The sequence below is a fragment of the Castor canadensis genome, chromosome 12, assembly GCF_047511655.1.
Source record: "Castor canadensis chromosome 12, mCasCan1.hap1v2, whole genome shotgun sequence".
In the NCBI taxonomy this organism is placed as follows: domain Eukaryota; kingdom Metazoa; phylum Chordata; class Mammalia; order Rodentia; family Castoridae; genus Castor; species Castor canadensis.
The window spans coordinates 109,800,610-109,820,950 of NC_133397.1; the positions used below are offsets into that span (position 1 = coordinate 109,800,610).

General features: G+C 38.0%; 1 protein-coding gene across 3 annotated transcripts in view; it reads right to left on the reverse strand.

The window, feature by feature from the left end:
• Magi3 (membrane associated guanylate kinase, WW and PDZ domain containing 3) overlaps nucleotides 1–20,341 on the reverse strand; it is a 214,301-nt gene that overhangs the window by 33,491 nt on the left and 160,469 nt on the right. For all 3 annotated transcript variants that reach the window (XM_020166348.2, XM_074050717.1, XM_074050718.1), the window contains exons 9-15: nucleotides 18,783–18,971; nucleotides 16,047–16,649; nucleotides 14,763–14,794; nucleotides 13,765–13,921; nucleotides 10,844–10,935; nucleotides 3,988–4,180; nucleotides 1,304–1,492 (exon numbers count right to left, since the gene is read on the reverse strand). In XM_020166348.2, the coding sequence (XP_020021937.1) occupies nucleotides 1,304–1,492; nucleotides 3,988–4,180; nucleotides 10,844–10,935; nucleotides 13,765–13,921; nucleotides 14,763–14,794; nucleotides 16,047–16,649; nucleotides 18,783–18,971 (1,455 nt within the window). The remainder of the gene's footprint in view (nucleotides 1–1,303; nucleotides 1,493–3,987; nucleotides 4,181–10,843; nucleotides 10,936–13,764; nucleotides 13,922–14,762; nucleotides 14,795–16,046; nucleotides 16,650–18,782; nucleotides 18,972–20,341) is intronic.

The window sequence follows — 20,341 nt, forward strand, 5'->3', positions numbered from 1 at the left end:
TGTTTACAGAGTAAAAGTCTTTCACTACTTTTGTTAATCTGACTGCCTGGGATTATTGTATGGTATTAGGGTGAGAATGTGATTATCATAAATGGTTATTTGTTTTTGAAAATACTGATTTTTAATGATACAACATGAAAACCACCCAAAAGCTGCTTTCATTTTTTCTGACACAGGCCACATAATCATCCTCACAGCATCAGTGACAGTTTCACTTCCAACTGTTACCATAGCAACTGCTTTTGGAAAATGGAAACTAGTATCAGTGAGCAGTGACCTGATAGTATAGCAATAACTCATCCATGTCACAGAATCTTCTTCCTTAACACACTTGTCTTAATTTTAGCAAGATTTTTGCAAATTGATTTGGCTTACAACACTTTCCTGAAGGTGTTTTCTTTTTCCACTGAGGTTTTAATGGCCATCTAGTCTGAAAAGGTCTTGCTACCCAAGATATAATCAGATCCACTGGCTAAGGCAAGAGCATATTTTTATGTGATCATAGATCTTTATCATTTAACTTAGAAAAATAAAGTTATCAGAAAAACAAAATACATAAGTATCAACATGATTGTTAATCTTTTATCAATTAGCTTTTGCCATTATATTTAATGATTATTTATTAGAAACATCAAGACATTTAATTTGCTGAATCATAATAGCCCTGCACTTACTAAATGTGCTTCCTCCTTTGCATATATGATGCATACGCATGCACACATACACATTCATCCTTCTTAGACGCAAATATTCTGATAAAATTGGTTAAGGATATTTCATTTTCAAAGCTTCTAACAAAATTTTTACTTTTCAATGAAACATATATGAAAGGTAGGAATGTCTCTTACCATTCAACAAAGGGACTTTATAGTTGGGAATATAGCAATTATTAAATAACATAAATAAACTAAGACATATTTGGGTCATGATTTTTCTATTAATCTGTTTTTCTTCTCAATAGCTTTAGTATTTAGTTCATTTTCTAACGTTAGTGATTTCTTTGACTTTAAAAAAAATCTATGTCCCAAAATTTTGAAAACATTTTAAAAATTCAATTTATCTAAATCATGAAGTCAGGTCCCTATAAACCACCTCAAACTGAACTACTGAGACTTATTTGTGGAGCCTGAAATGATGGATAAACCCGAAGTCTGAAGGTTTGGTTTAGGTTACCTAACTTTGAAAATAAGGCAGATATTCACTGTTCTTAAAGAGGTTAGTCTGTACAACAACTGATATGCGGTCCTAACAAGTAGTGTAAGGTCTGAGGGACCTCAGAGAGGTGGCAGGTGCAGAGCCTCACCTCCTGGAGGTGGCTTGCTCTTTGAGGTGAGGATGACAAAGCCAAAGCCTTCATTTTCTTTTCGCTGCAAGACAACATCGTAGGCCTCGTGGGGAGCAGACCTGGCTGGGACCTCAGCTCGGTTTAGGCGGGGGGACCCATTCTGTGTTGACAAGAAGGCTGGAGAGCTGTCGTCCTCAGGTTGCTTCTCTGTAATAAACACAACCAGTGTTCATATTTCTGGAAAACCATGATTTTTACTAAATAATGTTTTTGTGCTAAGCCTCTCAAAGAAAATTAAGTTCCTGGGCATGCCTCAAGTGGTAGAGAATCTGCCTAGTAAGTATGAAGCCCTGAGTTCAAATCCAAGTAGAGCCAAAAAAAAGAAAAAGGAAATTTAGTTCTTAATAATGTAAAGAATACAAAAGCAGTCCCCGCCATGTGAGCTTTGCATATAAGACAAGTGCAGATGTAGACAGCAGTGATCCATTTGACTTCCAAAATACTCAAAAGTATACAACTGGAAAACTACATATTACCTAACGTTAGCTCACTTTGAAGACAGTTCCTCAAAGCTTTTGTGAGATTCGACAGTACAAACATTCTTCTAGAAATTGCTCAGTTGTGGCAAGGTTTACCACCTGGACCAGTAACTTTAACAAAAGCATTTAATAAGGAATGATACAATAAACTTCCTTTTGAAATGAACTGTAAGCATAACTTAGTGCAGTGACTGAGGCTCACTGATACTTGGAGGTGAAAGCTCCTGAGCGTTGTCTATTCTAAGTGTTTGCTACCTGCATGGGATTTGTCTTATCTGATGTGCTCTGCCATTGCACTTTCCTGAGGGATAAGACCAGATGAGCTGATCACCAGGAGTTCTTGGCCTTTCTCTCTCCCTTGCCAGGGTACAGAACACACAGACTCTGCTGGGCAGAGGTAAGGTCACAGGAATCGCTGGCAAATGGGCAGAAAGGTACACCTTGTTTTGCTACTTAAGAATGACACCAGAATTTGAAATGATATGAATGAACTAATTGATTTTCTTTAAAAAGGCTTGTTTTGTGTGATAATTTGATCACATATCATGGAAGACACATTATATGGTCGCTTTTAGCTCAACATTTACATGGTTTTAAGAATGTTTTACAGACTCAATAAAACAACACCAATATATACCATTATTAAAAAATAAAGGTTTGTTTTGCATAATGCATGGTTAGAATGAATTAGCTAAATGACCAAAAATACAAAACTGCTATGAAACATCTTTATGATGTTTTTAATTGACTGCAGTTATATACTGACTCCAGCACAAACAAAGTGAGGGACATCACATTAAAATCCACACCCATCTCTAAAGGTCTGGCATTTACTAGGAAGGACAGGACTTTACTTTGCACACTATGGTGTAAGCCTGTAATCCCAGAACTTGGGAGGCTGAGGCAGAAGAATTGTGAGTTCCAGGCCAGCCTGGGCTACAAAGCAAGACCCTGTCTCAAACACCAACCAGCCAACTCAACAAACAAACAAACAAAAGAGTGATGTCAAGGGTCTGGGGGTCTAGTTTAGAGACATGTGCTTAGCACATGTAAGGTCCTGGATTCAATCCTTAGCACCAAATAATAATAAAAACCAGACATTTTTTAAAGAAGAAAGAGTGATGTCAATATTCACCAAGGGTAGGTATAGGTGCCAGGGTTACAGAGCAGCTAGGTAAACAGATAAAAATCCAAGCCCTTATGAAATTTACCTTCTTGTACTATAGAAAATTCATTTTAAAATGGCAAGAATTCAGTATAAAAATCTTAGTTAATGTTCACAAAGGTATTCATAAGAAAACTGGAAGAGCTGTTCATATCCTAGTGTCATGGCTTAATCCCAGGTGCTGCTATAAAACTCTAAATTTTAATCCTGGCCTACTGCTTGCCAGTTCTATCTCTGAACCTTTCTGTAAGTCCCTGCAGAAGCAGAGCATGACAATTATTTACATGACAGTGTGGTGAGGACCAAATAAAATAAGTCAGGCATCTGAGACACAGCAAGCACTCAATAAATGTTAAATTGTATCATACTGAAACTTATCAAGCAGAAACATTTCACTCACTTTCCTTGAATGTTTGAGATTTCATCACAATCCAAAGACTTTTGATATTCAGCTAGTGGGGCATCTTGGTATGACTACAATAAATGTTTTTGAAAAACAGGAATTTAAACTGACACTCCCATTTGTAATTCTATGTTGGTAAAAATTACCAATATGTTAATTACTATAATCTTAATGTAGAAGCTCAAAACTTCCTTGACAGTATTATTTCTAGATTTTGTTTGTTTGTTTGTTTGTTTGGTGATACTGGGACTTGAACTTGCTAGGAAAGTTACTCTACCACTTGCACCACATCTCTGGCCCTTCTGGATCCTTTTGACTTTACATGGTCTTCTATAATGGGATCTGATAATAAAAAATAGATTATCTCATGCACTTTTTCTTTTTTTTAAGACAGGGTCTCATTATGTTCCAGACCAGGCAGGTCTGGAACTCACCATCCTCCTGCCTCAGTCTCGAGTGCTGGGATGACAGGCAAGTACCACCATACCTGGCTCCTACACTACTGAACCCACTAAAGGATCCTGCCAAACCACACAGGAAGTAGACTCTACTTTTTTTTTTTTTTTTAACTTTTCAGAGCAGGAAGAGGCCATACCTCCACAGAAGATCTTTCTCCTGACTGTTAGTAACACGTGGCCATTTCGAGCAGCAGTGGTCATTAGGTCCAAGACTTGCTTGTGCGATTTCCCTTTAACAGGAATTCCATCAATGCACATGAGTTCATCAGCAGCACGGAGCCGACCATCTTTCTCAGCTGCTCCCAGGGGGATAATGGCCCCAATATATATCTGGTAAGACAGCAAAGTGCAGGTTGGTCTGTACAGTCCACTAAGATCAGCTGAAGAGTTAAGAACTTCCTGAATCAACACTGTGTAAACCAACAGATTTCTGCAGTTCATCTGTGAAAAGCCACTTTTCAGAAAGGTAGTATTTTAGAAAGTGCCCATTCTCCAAAATGATACCTCAAATAGCCATACTGGATTATGTAATCCTTTTAGATCCTTGGGGTTGAAAACAAAGAAGAAAATATAAAGTTTAATAACTTCAAAGCACTACTATAGACTCCCTTACTACAGTGTAACAAAACAAACTCAGAAAATGCAATTCTGCAGAGGGGTTACTAAAAGTAAAACAAAGTCTGCTCAATGCCATCAGGAGAGTTTGCCTATACAACGGTCACAGCAATTGGTACCATTCTTATGATTCTCCCATGACATGTGGCTCATGGTACAAATTTAGTATGTGTAACTGAGGAGCAGTACTTGTTCCTAAACCTCAAAGGGAATAGGGTAGCCTGAAGTTCACTGCAGCACTAGAACAGACGTTCTCCATTCTGCTCACCAGCAGTTAGAATTCTGTTAAGTAGGCCATCCTAAGTGTTGAGGCTAGTTGCAGAGCTACTAAACCCTGACATTTAAGAGAAGACAAAGAAGGTCGTGTCCAAGTTGTTTAAGATAAATTCTTTAAAGGTCTAAGTGAATACACTATGAATATCAACAAAATAGGAAGCAAAAAAATTACATAAACCATCAAAAACAAAGTATCTTCTATTGGCCCTATATAGAACAATGTGTCTTGAACTATGATAGCTGTAATTGTAACCAATATGACTGATTAGAACACATTTATACATTAAATCAAATATTCTATTCAGAAGTAGAAAAAAGCCTATCACTTTTAAAAATTACTATTCACCTAACTTCTAAGCACAATTTGTCTTTTTTCATATTATTCAAAAGAAAATATAAATATATTCTTACATTCTACAGAGCACATTACTTCTTTGTCATTCAAAACTAAGGGCAAGGGCTGAGCCTGGGTGGTGCATTCTGTGGTCAAAGCTACTTAGGAGGCTGAGATAGGAGGATCGTGGTTCAAGGCCAGTCCTAGCACAAGTTAGTGCAAGTCCCTATCTGAAAAACAAAACTAAAAGCAAAAGGACTGGAGGCATGGCTCAAGTGGTAGAGGGGGAGGAAACTCTAAGATGGTGACTAGAGGGAGGAAGCAGAAAGCGTGCTTCCTAAAGTAAAATCTTGGAGAGACGCTGGAGATACACCTTACAGGAAAAACCAATGAGAAGAGGCAAAACTTTGATTCCTCCACACCCCCAGCCCACGCATAGCATCCCCACTCCACATTAAACAGAGAAACCAGGAGGGCTCCCGCGCTGCCAGACGCCAGCTCCTAGACCACTTGGGAAGATGCAGACCACCAGGTGAGCTAAGCGGCATGCGGTACTCCCACAGACAACCCTGGGCCAGATCAGCATAGCCCCCTAGACAGACCGAGCCTGACTCAGGGAAAAAGAAGAAAAAAAAACTGAATAATAAGCAACAACAACAAAAACAGACACGTAGCGAAGAAGGTAGGGCACCCTGAGCGCCAAAGTGGGGAAGGGGCAATCCCCCACAGAACTGTAAAAAAACAAGCTGGCCGGAGAAGGCAGGAGCGGTAGCACACGTCCAGCAACCAGGAGCGGGAAAGCCTGTAAAAGTGGCAGTGGTAGGAAAACTCCACGGGAGAAGGGGGAAGGGCCACTTCCCACGTGAACACGCTGGCTGGAGAATTTGGGTGTAGCGCCACCTCCCCCAGTGTGCTTGGAAAGGGGAAAGCTTGTAGCAGCGGCTTGCGCACAGGAGAACTCTAAGTAAACACAGTCTGAGGGGCCAGGTGAGTGTTAAGCTCACTCCTTAGATCTGCATAAATAAAGCCTCCAGCAACAGCAGGCTGACAGCAGTGGGCAGGTGAGCCGCAGCCTCAGATAGACATTCACAAACCTGTCTCCAGACTCTTTTTTTCTCTCTTCCTTTGATGAGACAACAACCGAACTACACCTGCATGCTGAAATACTTACTGAAACTGTATTGCATTTGAACTTGGGACACTTTGTGGTGTTTTGGTTTTTTTAGTTTCTTTTTTTTGTTTTTTTTCCCCTTTGATGAGACAACAGAACTACTTCTGAGACACCATCTCCAGGATTAGAGGCTGAGGGACGAACACCAAAATTATTAAGACTGAAACTTTACTGCATTTGAACTTGGAGATTTTTTTTTTCAAACCTCTCTTTGTCTCTCTAATGCCTGTTTAGCTTACTGTTGATTAGTACACTATCTCTCCCTGTTTATATCTTTGAAACTTCTCTGTTTTTTTTTTACTTGTTTGTTTTTTCCTTTTTTCTTTACCTTCTTTGCTTTCCCTCTCCTCTCACCCCTCCATTCTAAATATTACCATTGTTATTATTACAAGCTAGAAAATACTTAATTGCACACAGTACAGGGACAATAACAACACCAAGGGTAATGACGGGAAGACAGAAAAAAAAGGGAAAACAGTTTCCCCACAGCAAAAAATTAGTACAGGAACCAGAGGGAAATGAAGAAAACAGATACTCAGATCCAGACTCCAACAAAATGAAGATAAACTATGCCAAAGAACCCAATGAAGCCCACAAGAATAATCTAAAAGAAGAAATCCTACAGGTAATCAATGAGAAATTTATAGAGATGATATTGGATATGGTCAACCAAAATGTACAGGAGACACTCAAGAAATTCCAAGACAACAAAGATAGAGAATTTGAGAAAGCACAATAAGAAATAAAAGAAACCATAGAAGCACTGTATAAACACCAAAGTGAAACAAAGAACACGATTAATAAAGAGATAAATGAACTCAGGATGAAAATAGACAACATTAAAGAGGAAGGGACTCAGGATATGAAAAACCTCAGAAAAAAGAACAAAACAGAATTGCAAAACAAAATGGAAGGCCAATCCAGCAGAAGAAAACAAACAGAAGACAGAATCTCTGAACTTGAAGATGTAATTAATGTTAAACAACTCAAGACTTGTGAAAAGAAAATGCAAGAACTCACTGACTCCATCAAAAGACCAAACCTGAGAATTATGGATATTGAAGAAGGAGAAGAGGTGCAAGCAAAGGGAATGCATAATATATTCAACAAAATAATAACAGAAAATTTCCCAAATCTAGAGAAACCTATTCCCATACAGATGCAAGAGGCCACCAGAACACCAACAGACCAGACAAAAATAGAACTACCCTATGGCATATTATCATTAAAACAACAAGTACAGAGACCTGAGAAAGAATATTGCAGGCTGTAAGAGAGAAAAAACAAGTAACATACAAAGGTAAACCCATCAAAATCACAGCAGACTTCTCAACAGAAACATCAAAAGCAAGAAGAGCTTGGGGTGAGATCTTCCGGAGACTGAATGAAAATAACTTCAACCCTAGGATACTCTACCCAGCAAAATTATCATTCAAAATAGATGGAGCAATAAAAGTCTTCCATGATTAGCAGAAACTAAAACAGTATGTGACCACAAAGCCACCACTACAAAAGATTCTTCAAGGAATTATGCACACAGAAAGTGAAACCCAACATAACCATGAAAGGGCAGGCAGCACCAAACTATAGGAAAAGAAAAACCAAGAAACTAGAGAGTAACCTCAAATTAGGTACACACAATCAAACCTTCAAACAACTAAGACAACTAAATGACAGGAAACACCACATACCTATCAGCACTAACACTTAATGTTAATGGACTTAATTTCCCCATCAAAATGCACCGTTTGATGAACTGGATTGAAAAGGAAGATCCAACAATTTGTTGCTTACAGGAGACCCATCTCACTGACAGATATAAGCATACGCTTACGATGAAAGGCTAGAAGAAGATTTACCAAGCCAATGGCCCCCGAAAACAGGCAGGAGTAGCAATACTTATCTCTGACAAAGTAGATTTCAAACCTACATTGATCAAATGAGATAAAGAAGGACATTCCATACTAATAAAAGGGGAAATAGACCAAAAGGAAATAATTATCAACCTATATGCACCCAATGTCATCAAACATACCCTGAAAGACCTAAAAGCATATATTAACTCCAACACAGTGGTCGTGGGAGACTTTAACACTCCATTATCATCAATAGATAGATCATCCTATCTATTGATATCCTATTTCAATAAAGAAATCCTAGATCTAAAATATACCATAGATCAAATGGACCTAGTTGATGTCTACAGAACATTTCATCCAACTTCTACACAATAGACATTCTTCTCAGCAGCCCAAGGAACCTTCTCCAAAATAGATCATATCCTAGGGCACAAAGCAAGCCTCAGCAAATATAAGAAAACAGAAATTATACCATGCATTCTATCTGATCACAATGCAATAAAACTAGAACTCAAAAACAAAAATAAAGACAAAAAACATGCAAACAGCTGGAAACTCATTGCTTAATGAACAATGGGTCATTGATGAAATAAAAGAGGAAATTAAAAAGTTCCTGGAAGTCAATGAAAATGAAAACACAACCTACCGGAACCTATGGGACACAGCAAAGGCAGTCCTGAGAGGAAAGTTTATAGCCATGAGTGCATATATTAAAAAGATTGAAAGATCCCAAATCAATGACCTAATGATAACCTCAAACTCCAAAAACACAAGAACAAGCAAATCCCAAAACAAATAGAAGGAGAGAAATAATAAAAATAAGAGCTGAAATCAATGAAATAGAAACCAAAAAAACCATACAAAGAATTAATGAAACAAAAAGTTGGTTCTTTGAAAAAATAAACAAGATCGACAGACCCCTAGCAAACCTAACTAAAATGAGGAGAGAAAAAACCCAAATTAGTAGAATCAGGAATGCAAAAGGGGAGATAACAATAAACACCATGGAAGTCCAGGAAATCATCAGAGACTTCTTTGAGAATCTATATTCAAATAAATTAGAAAATCTTAAAGAAATGGACAGATTTCTATATACATATGATCATTCAACTGAACCAAGAGGATATTAATCACCTGAATAGATCTATAACACAAAATGAAATTGAAGCAGCAATCAAGAGTCTCCCCAAAAAGAAAAGTCCAAGACCTGATTGATTCTCTGCTGAAATCTATCAGACCTTAAAAGAAAAACTGATACCAATCCTCCTTAAACTGTTCCATGAAATTGAAAGGGAAGGAAAACTGCCAAACACATTTTATGAAGCCAGTATTACACTTATCCCAAAACCAGGCTAAGACACCTCCAAAAAGGAGAACTATAGGCCAATCTCCTTCATGAACATTGATGCAAAAATCCTCAATAAAATAGTGGCAAACCGAATTCAACAACACATCAAAAAGATCATTCACCACGACCAAGTAGGCTTCATCCCAGGAATGCAGGGGTGGTTCAATATATGAAAATCAATAAATATAATAAACCACATTAACAGAAGCAAAGACAAAAACCACTTGATCATCTCAATACATGCAGAACAAGCCTTTGGTAAGATCCAACACCATTTCATGATAAAAGCTCTAAGAAAACTAGGAACAGAAGGAAAGTACTTCAACATTATAAAAGCTATATATGACAAACCTACAGCCAGCATTATACTTAATGGAGAAAAACTGAAACCATTCCCTCTAAAATCAGGAACTAGAAAAGGATGCCCACTATCTCCACTTCTATTCAACATAGTACTGGAATTCCTAGCCAGAGCAATTAGGCAAGAAGAAGGAATAAAAGGAATACAAATAGGTAAAGAAACTGTCAAAATATCCCTATTTGCAGACGATATGATCCTATACCTTAAAGACCCAAAAAAACTCTACTCAAAAGCTCCTAGACACCATCAATAGCTATAGCAACGTAGCAGGATATAAACTATATGTAAGAATCATGCATAAACAAAATCCTAGAGTTATATTTACAAATATAACCCTTTTGCCTTCTGGATAGAAATATTATTTTATATGCCTTTAGCTTTATAGGTAACAGGTAAAACAGGAAATGCCAACCCCTTCAGATGACCAGGTGAAAAGTTACACAGAGGCTCACGTCAGCTGTTTGTGGAGTGTTCAGGAGAGTGATTATGGTAAGAAGACACTAGATTCTTAGAGTGGGAAGATGTCTTGGAATCTATTTAACAAAGACAAGGTAGATGAAAAGTCAAAATAAACTTGTTTTCCAGTGCTGGGTTGAAACCCAGGGCTTTGTGCATGCTAGTCCTACCATCGAGCTCCAGCTCCAAGTAAGCTTAATCCATTTACACAGAAAAGTAAATAAATTAATCAGTGTCCAATTTACAGCTGACATTCAGCTTTTACTAAGGTTTTTAGCTTAAACTACACCCTATTTACTAGGGACTATGATACGCATAGAAATGCAGCTCTTCCTCATATTAAGAAAACTGTTAAGATGGTTGGGGTGTGGCTCAAGTAGTAAAGCACCTGCCTAGCAAATGCAAGTCCCTGAGTTCAATCCCCAGTACTCTAAAAAAAAAAAGCAAGATTAAACTGTTAGAGAAAAGCCAAACTTAAGAAGAAAAAGAAAAGAAACAAAAAGTGCCATATTCAACTAATTCACCACTCAGAATTTTCCAGGAACAGACACATTCCATGGTATTTACACTTACAGATTGGTCAGGTCCATCTCCTCCCAGCACCCTGAAGCCAAACCCTGACTCTTGTTTCCGAAGAAAAACATCCAAATCTTTGGTGTTTGGTGCTAAGGAAAATCAGAAAATGTAAAGTAAATACTTTTAATCTATTTTAAAAGGATTACAACAAAGCAAACTTAAGTATTTAGTAGGAGAGCAACTGAATATCAAAACTTTTTGATGCAGGAAATTTTACATAAGAATATATACACACCTGAGAAAATTCAGTATAAATCCATGTTTTGAGTGTGAAACAAAACTGTAACAAGACTGATTAGGAATACTTACCCAGCTTCCATTCTCAGTGTTACACTGTCACTATCTTTTGACACTGTCCAATTTTACAGTGGTACATTCAGAATTATCCAATTTGAGTTTGATATCTGATCTTAGATATAATCTAAGTTAACATTTGATCAAGGTATTTTAAATTCCAGGAGAAGAGAGCCCATAAAATGCCTTATTTCTACATGAACTCCTTGCTTAGCATTTTTTACAAAAGGGTAGTATACACATATATTTTGGTAGTGGTATTGGGGTTTGAACTCAGGGCCTGTGTGTACCAGGTGGTGCTCTACCACTTCAGCCACTCTGCCAGCCAGCTCACACTTCTTATTGACCCCATTTTCCAAGTGGGAAAATGAAGGGCCCTGAGTCACACAGTGAGTGGCAGAGCTGAGGTGCAAACCCAGGTTCTTACCCTACATCACCCTGTCCCCGAGGGCAGGCACATTCATCAGAATATTAAGTCAGTAAAGACCATGTAGTGAGAGATCTGTTTCTGGGAAAATATCAGCATTGTTCCTAAGTAAGAAGCGCTTACTAGATAGAGAAAAGAGGAAAACTGTTTGGAAAGGATACAAGTAGGGTAAAGTCCTTATGCTCTTCTTCAGAAGCCATCTCTTGATAAACACTTCTATTAGAGTCACAGTACCTTAGCACTGGAGTCCAGCTCAGCGGGAATGTGTGCTTAGCGTGCACATGGCCCTGGGTTCAATCCCCAGCAAGGGAAAACAAAACAAAACAAAACACTGAACTTCAGAAATTAGAGGGGTCATGAGTGAAACTCACTCATTTTCTGGGTGAAGCCTAACAGCTTGTGAGGATATTAAGAATGTTATGGAGGCAAGAATGGGAAGTCTGAGGAAAGGGTTTCCACATAGTTATGCTAATTTAAATTACTGCTTTGCTACTCCTGGTCTTCTTTCTAAATATGTCCTAAAGAGTTCAAGATAAAGACTTGCAATTATCAGCATGAAGTCAGTTACACATAATATTTCTACTTGTATATCTTTTTACAACACAAATATAAATCCATTTTGTTTGAGACAGGGTATGTGTGTACAGATGTATTTTTTTCTTTTTTTCTTTTTTGAGTGGTTACTGGCGTTTAAAACTCGGGGCACTGCACTTGCTAGACAAGTACTCTTACCACCTAAGCCACACACCTAGCCCCTTTTGCTTTAGTTTTCATATAGGGTCTTGCATTTTTTGCTGGCGCCAGCCTCTGAAAACAATGCCTCCCATGTAGTTGGGATTATAGATGTATACCACCATGACCAGAGCTTGTTTTTGAGATAGGGTCTCATTAACTTTTTTGCCCAATCTGGCCTCGAATTATAATTCTCTTATCTCTGTCTCCCAAGTAGCTGAGATTACAAACAAAATTTAAAAAATTAAACCTACCGATTTTTAATTCAATTTATTTATTTTTTGGTGGTAAAGGGGTTTGAACTCAGGGCTTTGCTCTTGTGAAGGAGGCGTTCTACTGCTTGAGCCATACCTCCAGTCCAAAAGTTAAACCTATTTAAATCTGCAAGTTTACTTTGGAAAAAAATTGTCATTAGTAAGTAAATTCATATAAAAATAAATTTATGGCTTTGTGCTTTTCCCTTCTCAGCTGGACTCCTCAAAGAGGTCAACTCTTTAGTTTCATCTTTTTTTTTTTTTTTTTTTAGCAGAGGTTGGAAAGATTTTATTTGTAGAGAATTTAGTTGGAGAAAAGAGAAGAGAAAGTTTTAGTTTCATCTTTAATTGCATATCCCTCTCAACCATATTCCATATTCCTGCCACAAAATCTTCCTAAAACACAAACCTAACAATAGTTTCTCTACAGTTAAAACCATTTTGTGGAGACAGGATCTCACTATGTAACCAGGATGGCCTGAACTCACGCTCCTCCTTCCTCTGCCAGGTGGTAGAACTACAGGTGTGCACCACCATGCCTGGCTCTCTATCTTTCATATGACCAACTCCAGCTTCCTCAGAAGGGGATATCGGCCCTCTGCAATCTGCTCCTGCTTCCCTCTTTGTTGTCCCTTGCCAATCACACCCAGCCACACTGAGCTAACTGTAGAACCAAGGCTATGGAAGGCCAATGTGAAAATGCTCTTCCTTCTCTTTCCCTTCATCCTCCTCATGAATTCCTCCCTATCCCTGAAGATGTGGCTTACGCTTGCTTCCCATGTGGCACTCTGCCTCACTCTTCCTACTGCTCACATTGATAAAATGGATACTTCCTACTCTGGGTCCCGATTTATCTAATTCACTCTTCCATCTTCACCTGGTAGGCTCTGTGTCCTTATCTGTACACATATTGATTACACATTTGTCTTTTTCATTTAGATTTAATATTATTTATGACTAACAGGGATGGTGTAACCTATTTATTTCAGTATTCTCATAAAAAAATGTGACATCTGGTAGAGAGCTGCCACTTAATACTCAGTTATGAAAAAATGAGTGAACACTGATGTCACATGGAAGATACTCAGAGTCACATCAAAATGGTAATGAAGGAATAACTTCTCAATATGCTTTTGAAGATGTGAAGGCTCCAGTTTAAAAAGAAATTCATTTCATTACATGCTGTCCTGCAATACTGCCCAACTACTTACGTTTATCTTCATATAAAGTCTTAGACTTCATATAGACCTCGGAGGGATCCAATTTTGGGGATCCTGACCTGATGATGCTGGGTGGAAAAGGCATAGGCTGGGGAATGGGCTCATTAATGGCCTCCAGACTTCCAGAACTTTCCTTTTTATCTGTTTTCTGAAATAGAAAAGGACCTTATTGAGTATTTTGAAAAACAAGATAGTTGATTACTTCATAAAATTGTCATGTGAACTGGGTACACAAACTGAGGACAGCAGGGTGGCAGGGTCAAAGCCATAGCCAACTGGGAGTCATACATATGGGAATTCACTTTCATGGCAATGTATATCTGGTTTATAATGATGTCAACTGAAGGGCCTTCGTTAGTTTTATGTTAACGTAATCTTGTCCTTTCTTCCACCACCAAAACACAAGCTGACTTTGAGATGAAGATAAATAGGAATGTGACACAAGGCACTTCTATGTAAAGCAAGAGGGACTACGCTGTTTCAGGTCTGACAGTCTATCACTTTGATACATGTCAACTTAGCTCAGAAGGCCACAATTGCTTTAGAAGGTTTTACTTAGTTCTGGATGTAAGCAGGTCATCTAAATGTGGGTGTTTACGGTCCCCATGGAATAAAGCACAGCTGCCATGTCTTCTCTTTGGGCATTGGCAAGCATATGAATGGTTTAGCATCTGCCTTAACGGTTAGCTACGTCCTACCTTGCTCCTCAGAATCAGAATCATATTGTGGGTTCCTCAAGGTGCCCACATTTTACTAGGATTATTGGTGGTTTGGGCCTCTGGTGGGCCTTCAGTAGCCAGAAGTAGCTGGAGAGCACAGCCTTCACCCAAGGCTTTCTGCTGCTCCCTGGCATGCCAGATCCACGCCTGGGCAGCACTGCCTCTGGACTTCTCCCAGCCATCACCACCATGGAGCTGTTCTCTTAGAGGAATGCAGAGTCTCTCTCAGTGTGTGGGGAAAGAGCAGTTGAGGACCACTGTGATACTCACTGTTTTGGCAGTTTTAGTTGGTGAAGGAGGACCTTAAAAAAAATGAGCCAAATTTTAAAAACAGAGGAAGCATTCCTGGATCATAAATACTGACACAAGTTTTAGTAGACTAGCACACTCTGATGTGCTAGGCCTTATACATGCATTATCTCACTCCATTTTTATTACAAGCCTTATGTCATAAATGTTATTATCATTTAATAGACAAAATAAACCAAGATTCTTTCCTACATCATAGGACCGATGCGTGGTGAGGCAGGAAACCGATATTGACCGGTCTGACATCAAACCCTGGTCTTTGTTATATCTGTTGAAGCCCTGGAAAACTCCCCAGAACTTACAAGATTTTTACCTAATTTTGAGCATATTTTACCATTTCATCCAAAGAAACCAAAATGGTTCAAAGAAATGAATAAGGAAAAACACATTAATGAAGTTAAAGTGTTCATTTGCCTGAAAAATGAAAATTAAAATCTAGAGTGTTAAAAGAAGAGTGAAAAGCTAAATTCCATTCACTAAGGGCTGGCAGAGTGGCTCAAGTGGTGGAGCACCTGTCTAGCAAGTGTAAATAAGGCCCTGAGTTCAAATCCCAGTACCTCCAAAAATAAACAAACAAACAAATAAATAAATAATTCCATTCTTTAAAATACTAGCTATTCATAAGTTTGGATTTGTGAAAGCCTATTAAAATGCAATTGTGTGGTTAGTCCTTGGAATAGGATTTATAATGTCTGGGAGCAGCTCATATCAACTGATGACCTTGAAAAAGAAAATTTTCATTTCTCTCACACAAGCATTGTGAGGTTTAATTAACATTTACAGGCAGATTGTGGTGCTATTATGACTGCCTCTGTGGGACAGGTTAACACACCATCCATGGTTTTACTTCCACACAGGTGCTGGCTCTTTCTTGAGACTTCTAGTGCATTACAGAGGTGCACAGAAAGGACCATTGGTTGAAAGTTAACTTCTACTACTGTCATCAAGAGAGAAATGAAGAGGATATATTTCATGTGAAGTAGCACAACATAATACTGTGACTTTCTAATAATTAAAGCCATAAATCAGATTTTAAGAAGAGTACAGTAAGAAAGAAATCCATAATAGACCCAAAAGAAACCACTAATAACTAAAACACTGCTGAAAAAGACACTGCTACGGAAACAAGCAGCCAGAACCGTAAGGAAAACATGCACTAATCACCAGTGAAATATGCTGGGGAAAGGACTGTGCCCTAGGAGGACAGTAATTAATGATACCAATGCTGAGTAAGCATTTGCTCACCTCTTAAGACCAGCAAGGGCACGTCTGCACCCACAGGGAACTGCTTTAACACTTCCACCACTTGGAGATGTGTTAAGTTCTGCACATTCTGATGATAAATTTCCTTGATTACATCCCCTTTCTGAAGGCCTTGACACCACTGGCTATCCAATATCATTTTCACCTTCTGTCCAGTAGGGCTGTCAGCAATCGCAAACCCAAAGCCTTTGGGGCCTTTAATCAAAGGGATGGTCACTAGTTCAGGCTGGGAGCCACCTGATGATGCCAGGGATGCTCTCTGCTCACTGGGATCTGACAGGCCATTGAGACGATCGTTGGTCAACATGGGACCCAACTTTCCAATCTGATCCTGAGCCACTGCTCCTGGCTTCAACTCCTGAGTACTCATGCAAGTCTCTCCCTTTGTTAATGACTGTCCATTGATGACAGGTGTAGCAGCAATGATGTCCACAACAGGATCTTCACTGTCATCAGGAAGTGGGTAACCACGGCACAACGTGAGGTTTACATACTGACTGACAGGTACCAGCTGAAACATGTGGACCACATCTGCATGGGTGTGACCAAGGACACAGCTGCCATTGATGTCCACAATAACATCACCTGATAAGATATAATCATGGCAAAACATTAAAACCACAAAACAAGTTCATTTTTTTGTTGGGGGGGAAATGCAAAAATAACTTAGATTAACTACTAATTTGAATTCTGGAAATCTACTATTCATGAACTGCCAAAAAGAAATTTCCAACATAGATGTTCTCTTCTTAACCACTTCTTTCTAAAAAGAATATATATAAATGTGTAAAATCTCGACTATCTTGGCAGCAAAAAGTTTTGACCTCAAGTTCCAGTAAATCATTAAAAAAAAAAAACCTGCAAATTTTATTGCCATTGTTTGTATCTGTGAGTCATTCCTGGGTGGCCAAAACTCAGCAGTGTGGCAGGAATTCAGTACACAAAAGAGAAGAGCCAACTCCACCTGCTACTTGTACATGCAGGTGGTCCTTAAATTCCACATAGTTCTTGGCTGTAAGAAGCAACTGATTACAAACTGTATTTAAAAATCCACCTTGGTGGAAAAAACGTAGAGCTGAAGGTTAGAACGATATTAACTTACAAATGTATTTTCTTTTAGCATCCTTTTGTAGGGATTTTGAATTTATTGTAAATCTGGTTTTAAAAAGTGAAAGCAACAACAAAAAATTGAAGCAATGGCTATATTACTTAAGATACTGAAAAGTGAGCTAAATTAATTCTTATAAAATTTGGTTTTGCTTTCTTGATTTTGCAATATTATGACCACTTTGGCTGCAGAATGATTACCATGGAAACTCATCAGTTGGGTATACTCTATTAAAGTTTATACTCTATTGTCATCCATTTGCTTTTATTTAATGTGATTATTTAGAAGATTATTGACAAATAAAGGTGATTTGATTTGTTCTGAATGCATGCAGGCTTCAAAAAATTAACATTAATGGTGTTAAAAATTTAGTTTATAGAAATCTGTTTCATAATCTAAGAAGACACAGAAATTGGACTAATTAAAATGAAGTTTTGACTTTTTTCCCTGGTGAAACTTCCAGAATTTTCATGGAAGTATTTTACTGCTATGCAAATTAGATGACAGTTTTAGGAAAATCTGAAACTATACTGTGAACTCCTGACAGCATATGCATAAGATCTATGTGTTGTGTGTCATGGACAAAATGTTGAAAGTTTTAAAACTGAAGACTAAAAAGAAAAACCCTTACTATTTACTGTTTGTTAATTTTATAAAGTAATAGAGTTTAAAAATATAATTTTCCTCATACTGTAAATGTAGCTTTTGATTATCTTAAGGTTTTTTTTAAAGTTTCTATCACCCCATTGGAAAGCTATATGACAGATCCCATAACCTAAATGAATACCCTAAATGACTTTTTGTCATCAAAAAGTGCTATGACAATTGAACTAACCAAATGTGAGTCCATATAACATGGTATGTGAACTAACAGAGGAAAAGTCTAGCAAACAGTGCAGGAAGCAACCTCAGAGGGTTACTAAATTCCTTCTGGAAAAAGTGCTTAACCTCCCTGGTACTCCAAGAAACTCAGTCACAAACACAGTCAGCCATATTAAAATACCCAATTATACCAAAGAAAGGCTTTGGGGAAACTATGTAAAAGACAACTTCAGTTTTACAGTTCTATAAAAACAATAATGTTTGTGTCTATAATTCTTAACATAGGACTTCAATTTTACTAATAACCAGTAAGACTAGAGAAGTAAAAAAAAAAAAAAAAACTTTGAAAAAAAAAATCTGGGGATACAATAATTTGTTTGATACCATGCTGAAAATTACAATAGACTATTTTTCAAAAAAAATTTTAAGGAAATGTTAGGGGTATCCAAGAGTACCCTACATAATCAAATGATAGCAAATGGTCTTCTGATATGGTAAATAAAGCTTTAGCTTTGTATAGACAAAGGATTATCTAAAGATTATCCAAAGTATTCAAAAAAGTTAATAAATTTACTATGTTTACCCTAATTGTTTCTACTTATTTATAAAAACGGCCCTCCCTCAAGCTAGCATGCATTTAATTTTGAGGTTAAACTATTTTAATACAGGAATCTCCCGCTTCTGTTACATAATTCATTCTCTCCCTTTCTTTATATATAAAAAAATCTCTCAACCATAATTTTGTGACAGTATTCGTGCTCCTCCAGGAATTCAGAAAATCTTGTTACCTGGTGCAATTTTCCCATCCTGGGCCGCGGGTCCGTCTTTCAGCACATTCTTCACCTGCAGGAATTCATCGGGCCGATCTCCACCGATGATGGTAAAACCGAATCCCATTGTGCTTTTCTTCAGTGATGATCGAACAAGGACACCTTTCAGTTGGGATGGGTCCCGAGTAAAGTGTGATTTTTCCACATCTGGGCCAAAATGAGAAGTGGATTGAGAACAAAATAATTACAATGAATACAGCCTTCAAAACCAATCTTTAAGATAGTCTGTACAACTTAAGGACAAGAAAATACAAAGGGAAGAAAATCAAAGAGAATCTGATTTGCAGAGCAGTTAGAACTGAAGCTCATAAACTAAGTCATAGGGAAAAACTTAGCTAATGAATCACTACTTTTTTTTTTTTTTGGCGGTACTGGAGGTTGAATTCAGCATCTTGCACTTGGTAGGCAAATGGCTCTACTAACTTAAGTCATGCCTCTAATCCTTTTTGCTTTTAAGTTATTTTTCAGACAGGGTCTAGTGCTTTTTGCCTGGGGCTGACCCCTGACTATGATCTGCCTACCTATGGTCTCCTTCATAGCTGGGATTACAGACTTGTACCATCACTTCCAACTTGTTCCTTGAGATGGGGTCTCACTAGCTTTTTGCCTGGGGTAGCCTGGAATTGCAATCCTCTCAAGTAGGTGGGAATATAGGGGTGGGCCACCATACCTAGCCAAAGAATTATTTCTCTTTAATAGGTTTCTTTCATGTCATGTGAAAGCACCTGCATTTTCTCCTCCTCATTGCCTTGTCTGTACTTACTTTCTCTCTCACCTCACACTTCATTATAGTAGCCCCAGCTCTATTTAGTTTTGCTTTTGGATGTTTCAGTTACCTGAAGTCCAAAAGTAGTAAATGGAAAATTCCTGAAATAATTCGTAATTTCTTAATTGTGCACTGTTCTGTTGTGTGATGAAATCTTGTGCCATCTGCTCCATTCCCCGTGGGACGTGAATCATTCTCTTGTCCAGCATATCTACACTGTATATACTAACCCGCTTGTTAGTCACTTAGCTGCTGTCAGTTATCAGACTGACTCTCATTCTACCATGATGCTTGCATTCAAGAAGACTAACTTCATTTAATAAAAGCCCCAAAGCACAGGTAGTGATGCTAGTGACTTGGATATGCTAAAGAGAAGCCATAAAGAGCTTCTGTTAAGTGAAAGGTGGAAGTTGATTAAAGGTACACAGAAACACAGCATAGATAAGGCTTGGTACTATTCTTGATTTCAGGCATCTACTGGGGGTCCTGGAACATGTCCCAAGCAAATGAAGGTGACTATTGTGCAACTCCATTAATAACCATGATGGGTATCACTTATTGATCCAATACCACTACAAGCACTTTATATGCATTAATTTACATACCTTTAACCATCTCAAGAGGAAGGTACCTATTATTATTCCTTTTTTGTTTTTTTGGTGAGGAATCAGAGGCACCAAGATTTTAGGGATGTTACTGAGGATACATAGATGAGATTCAAAAGCTGTTGCACATTTAACTACTCTTCTAG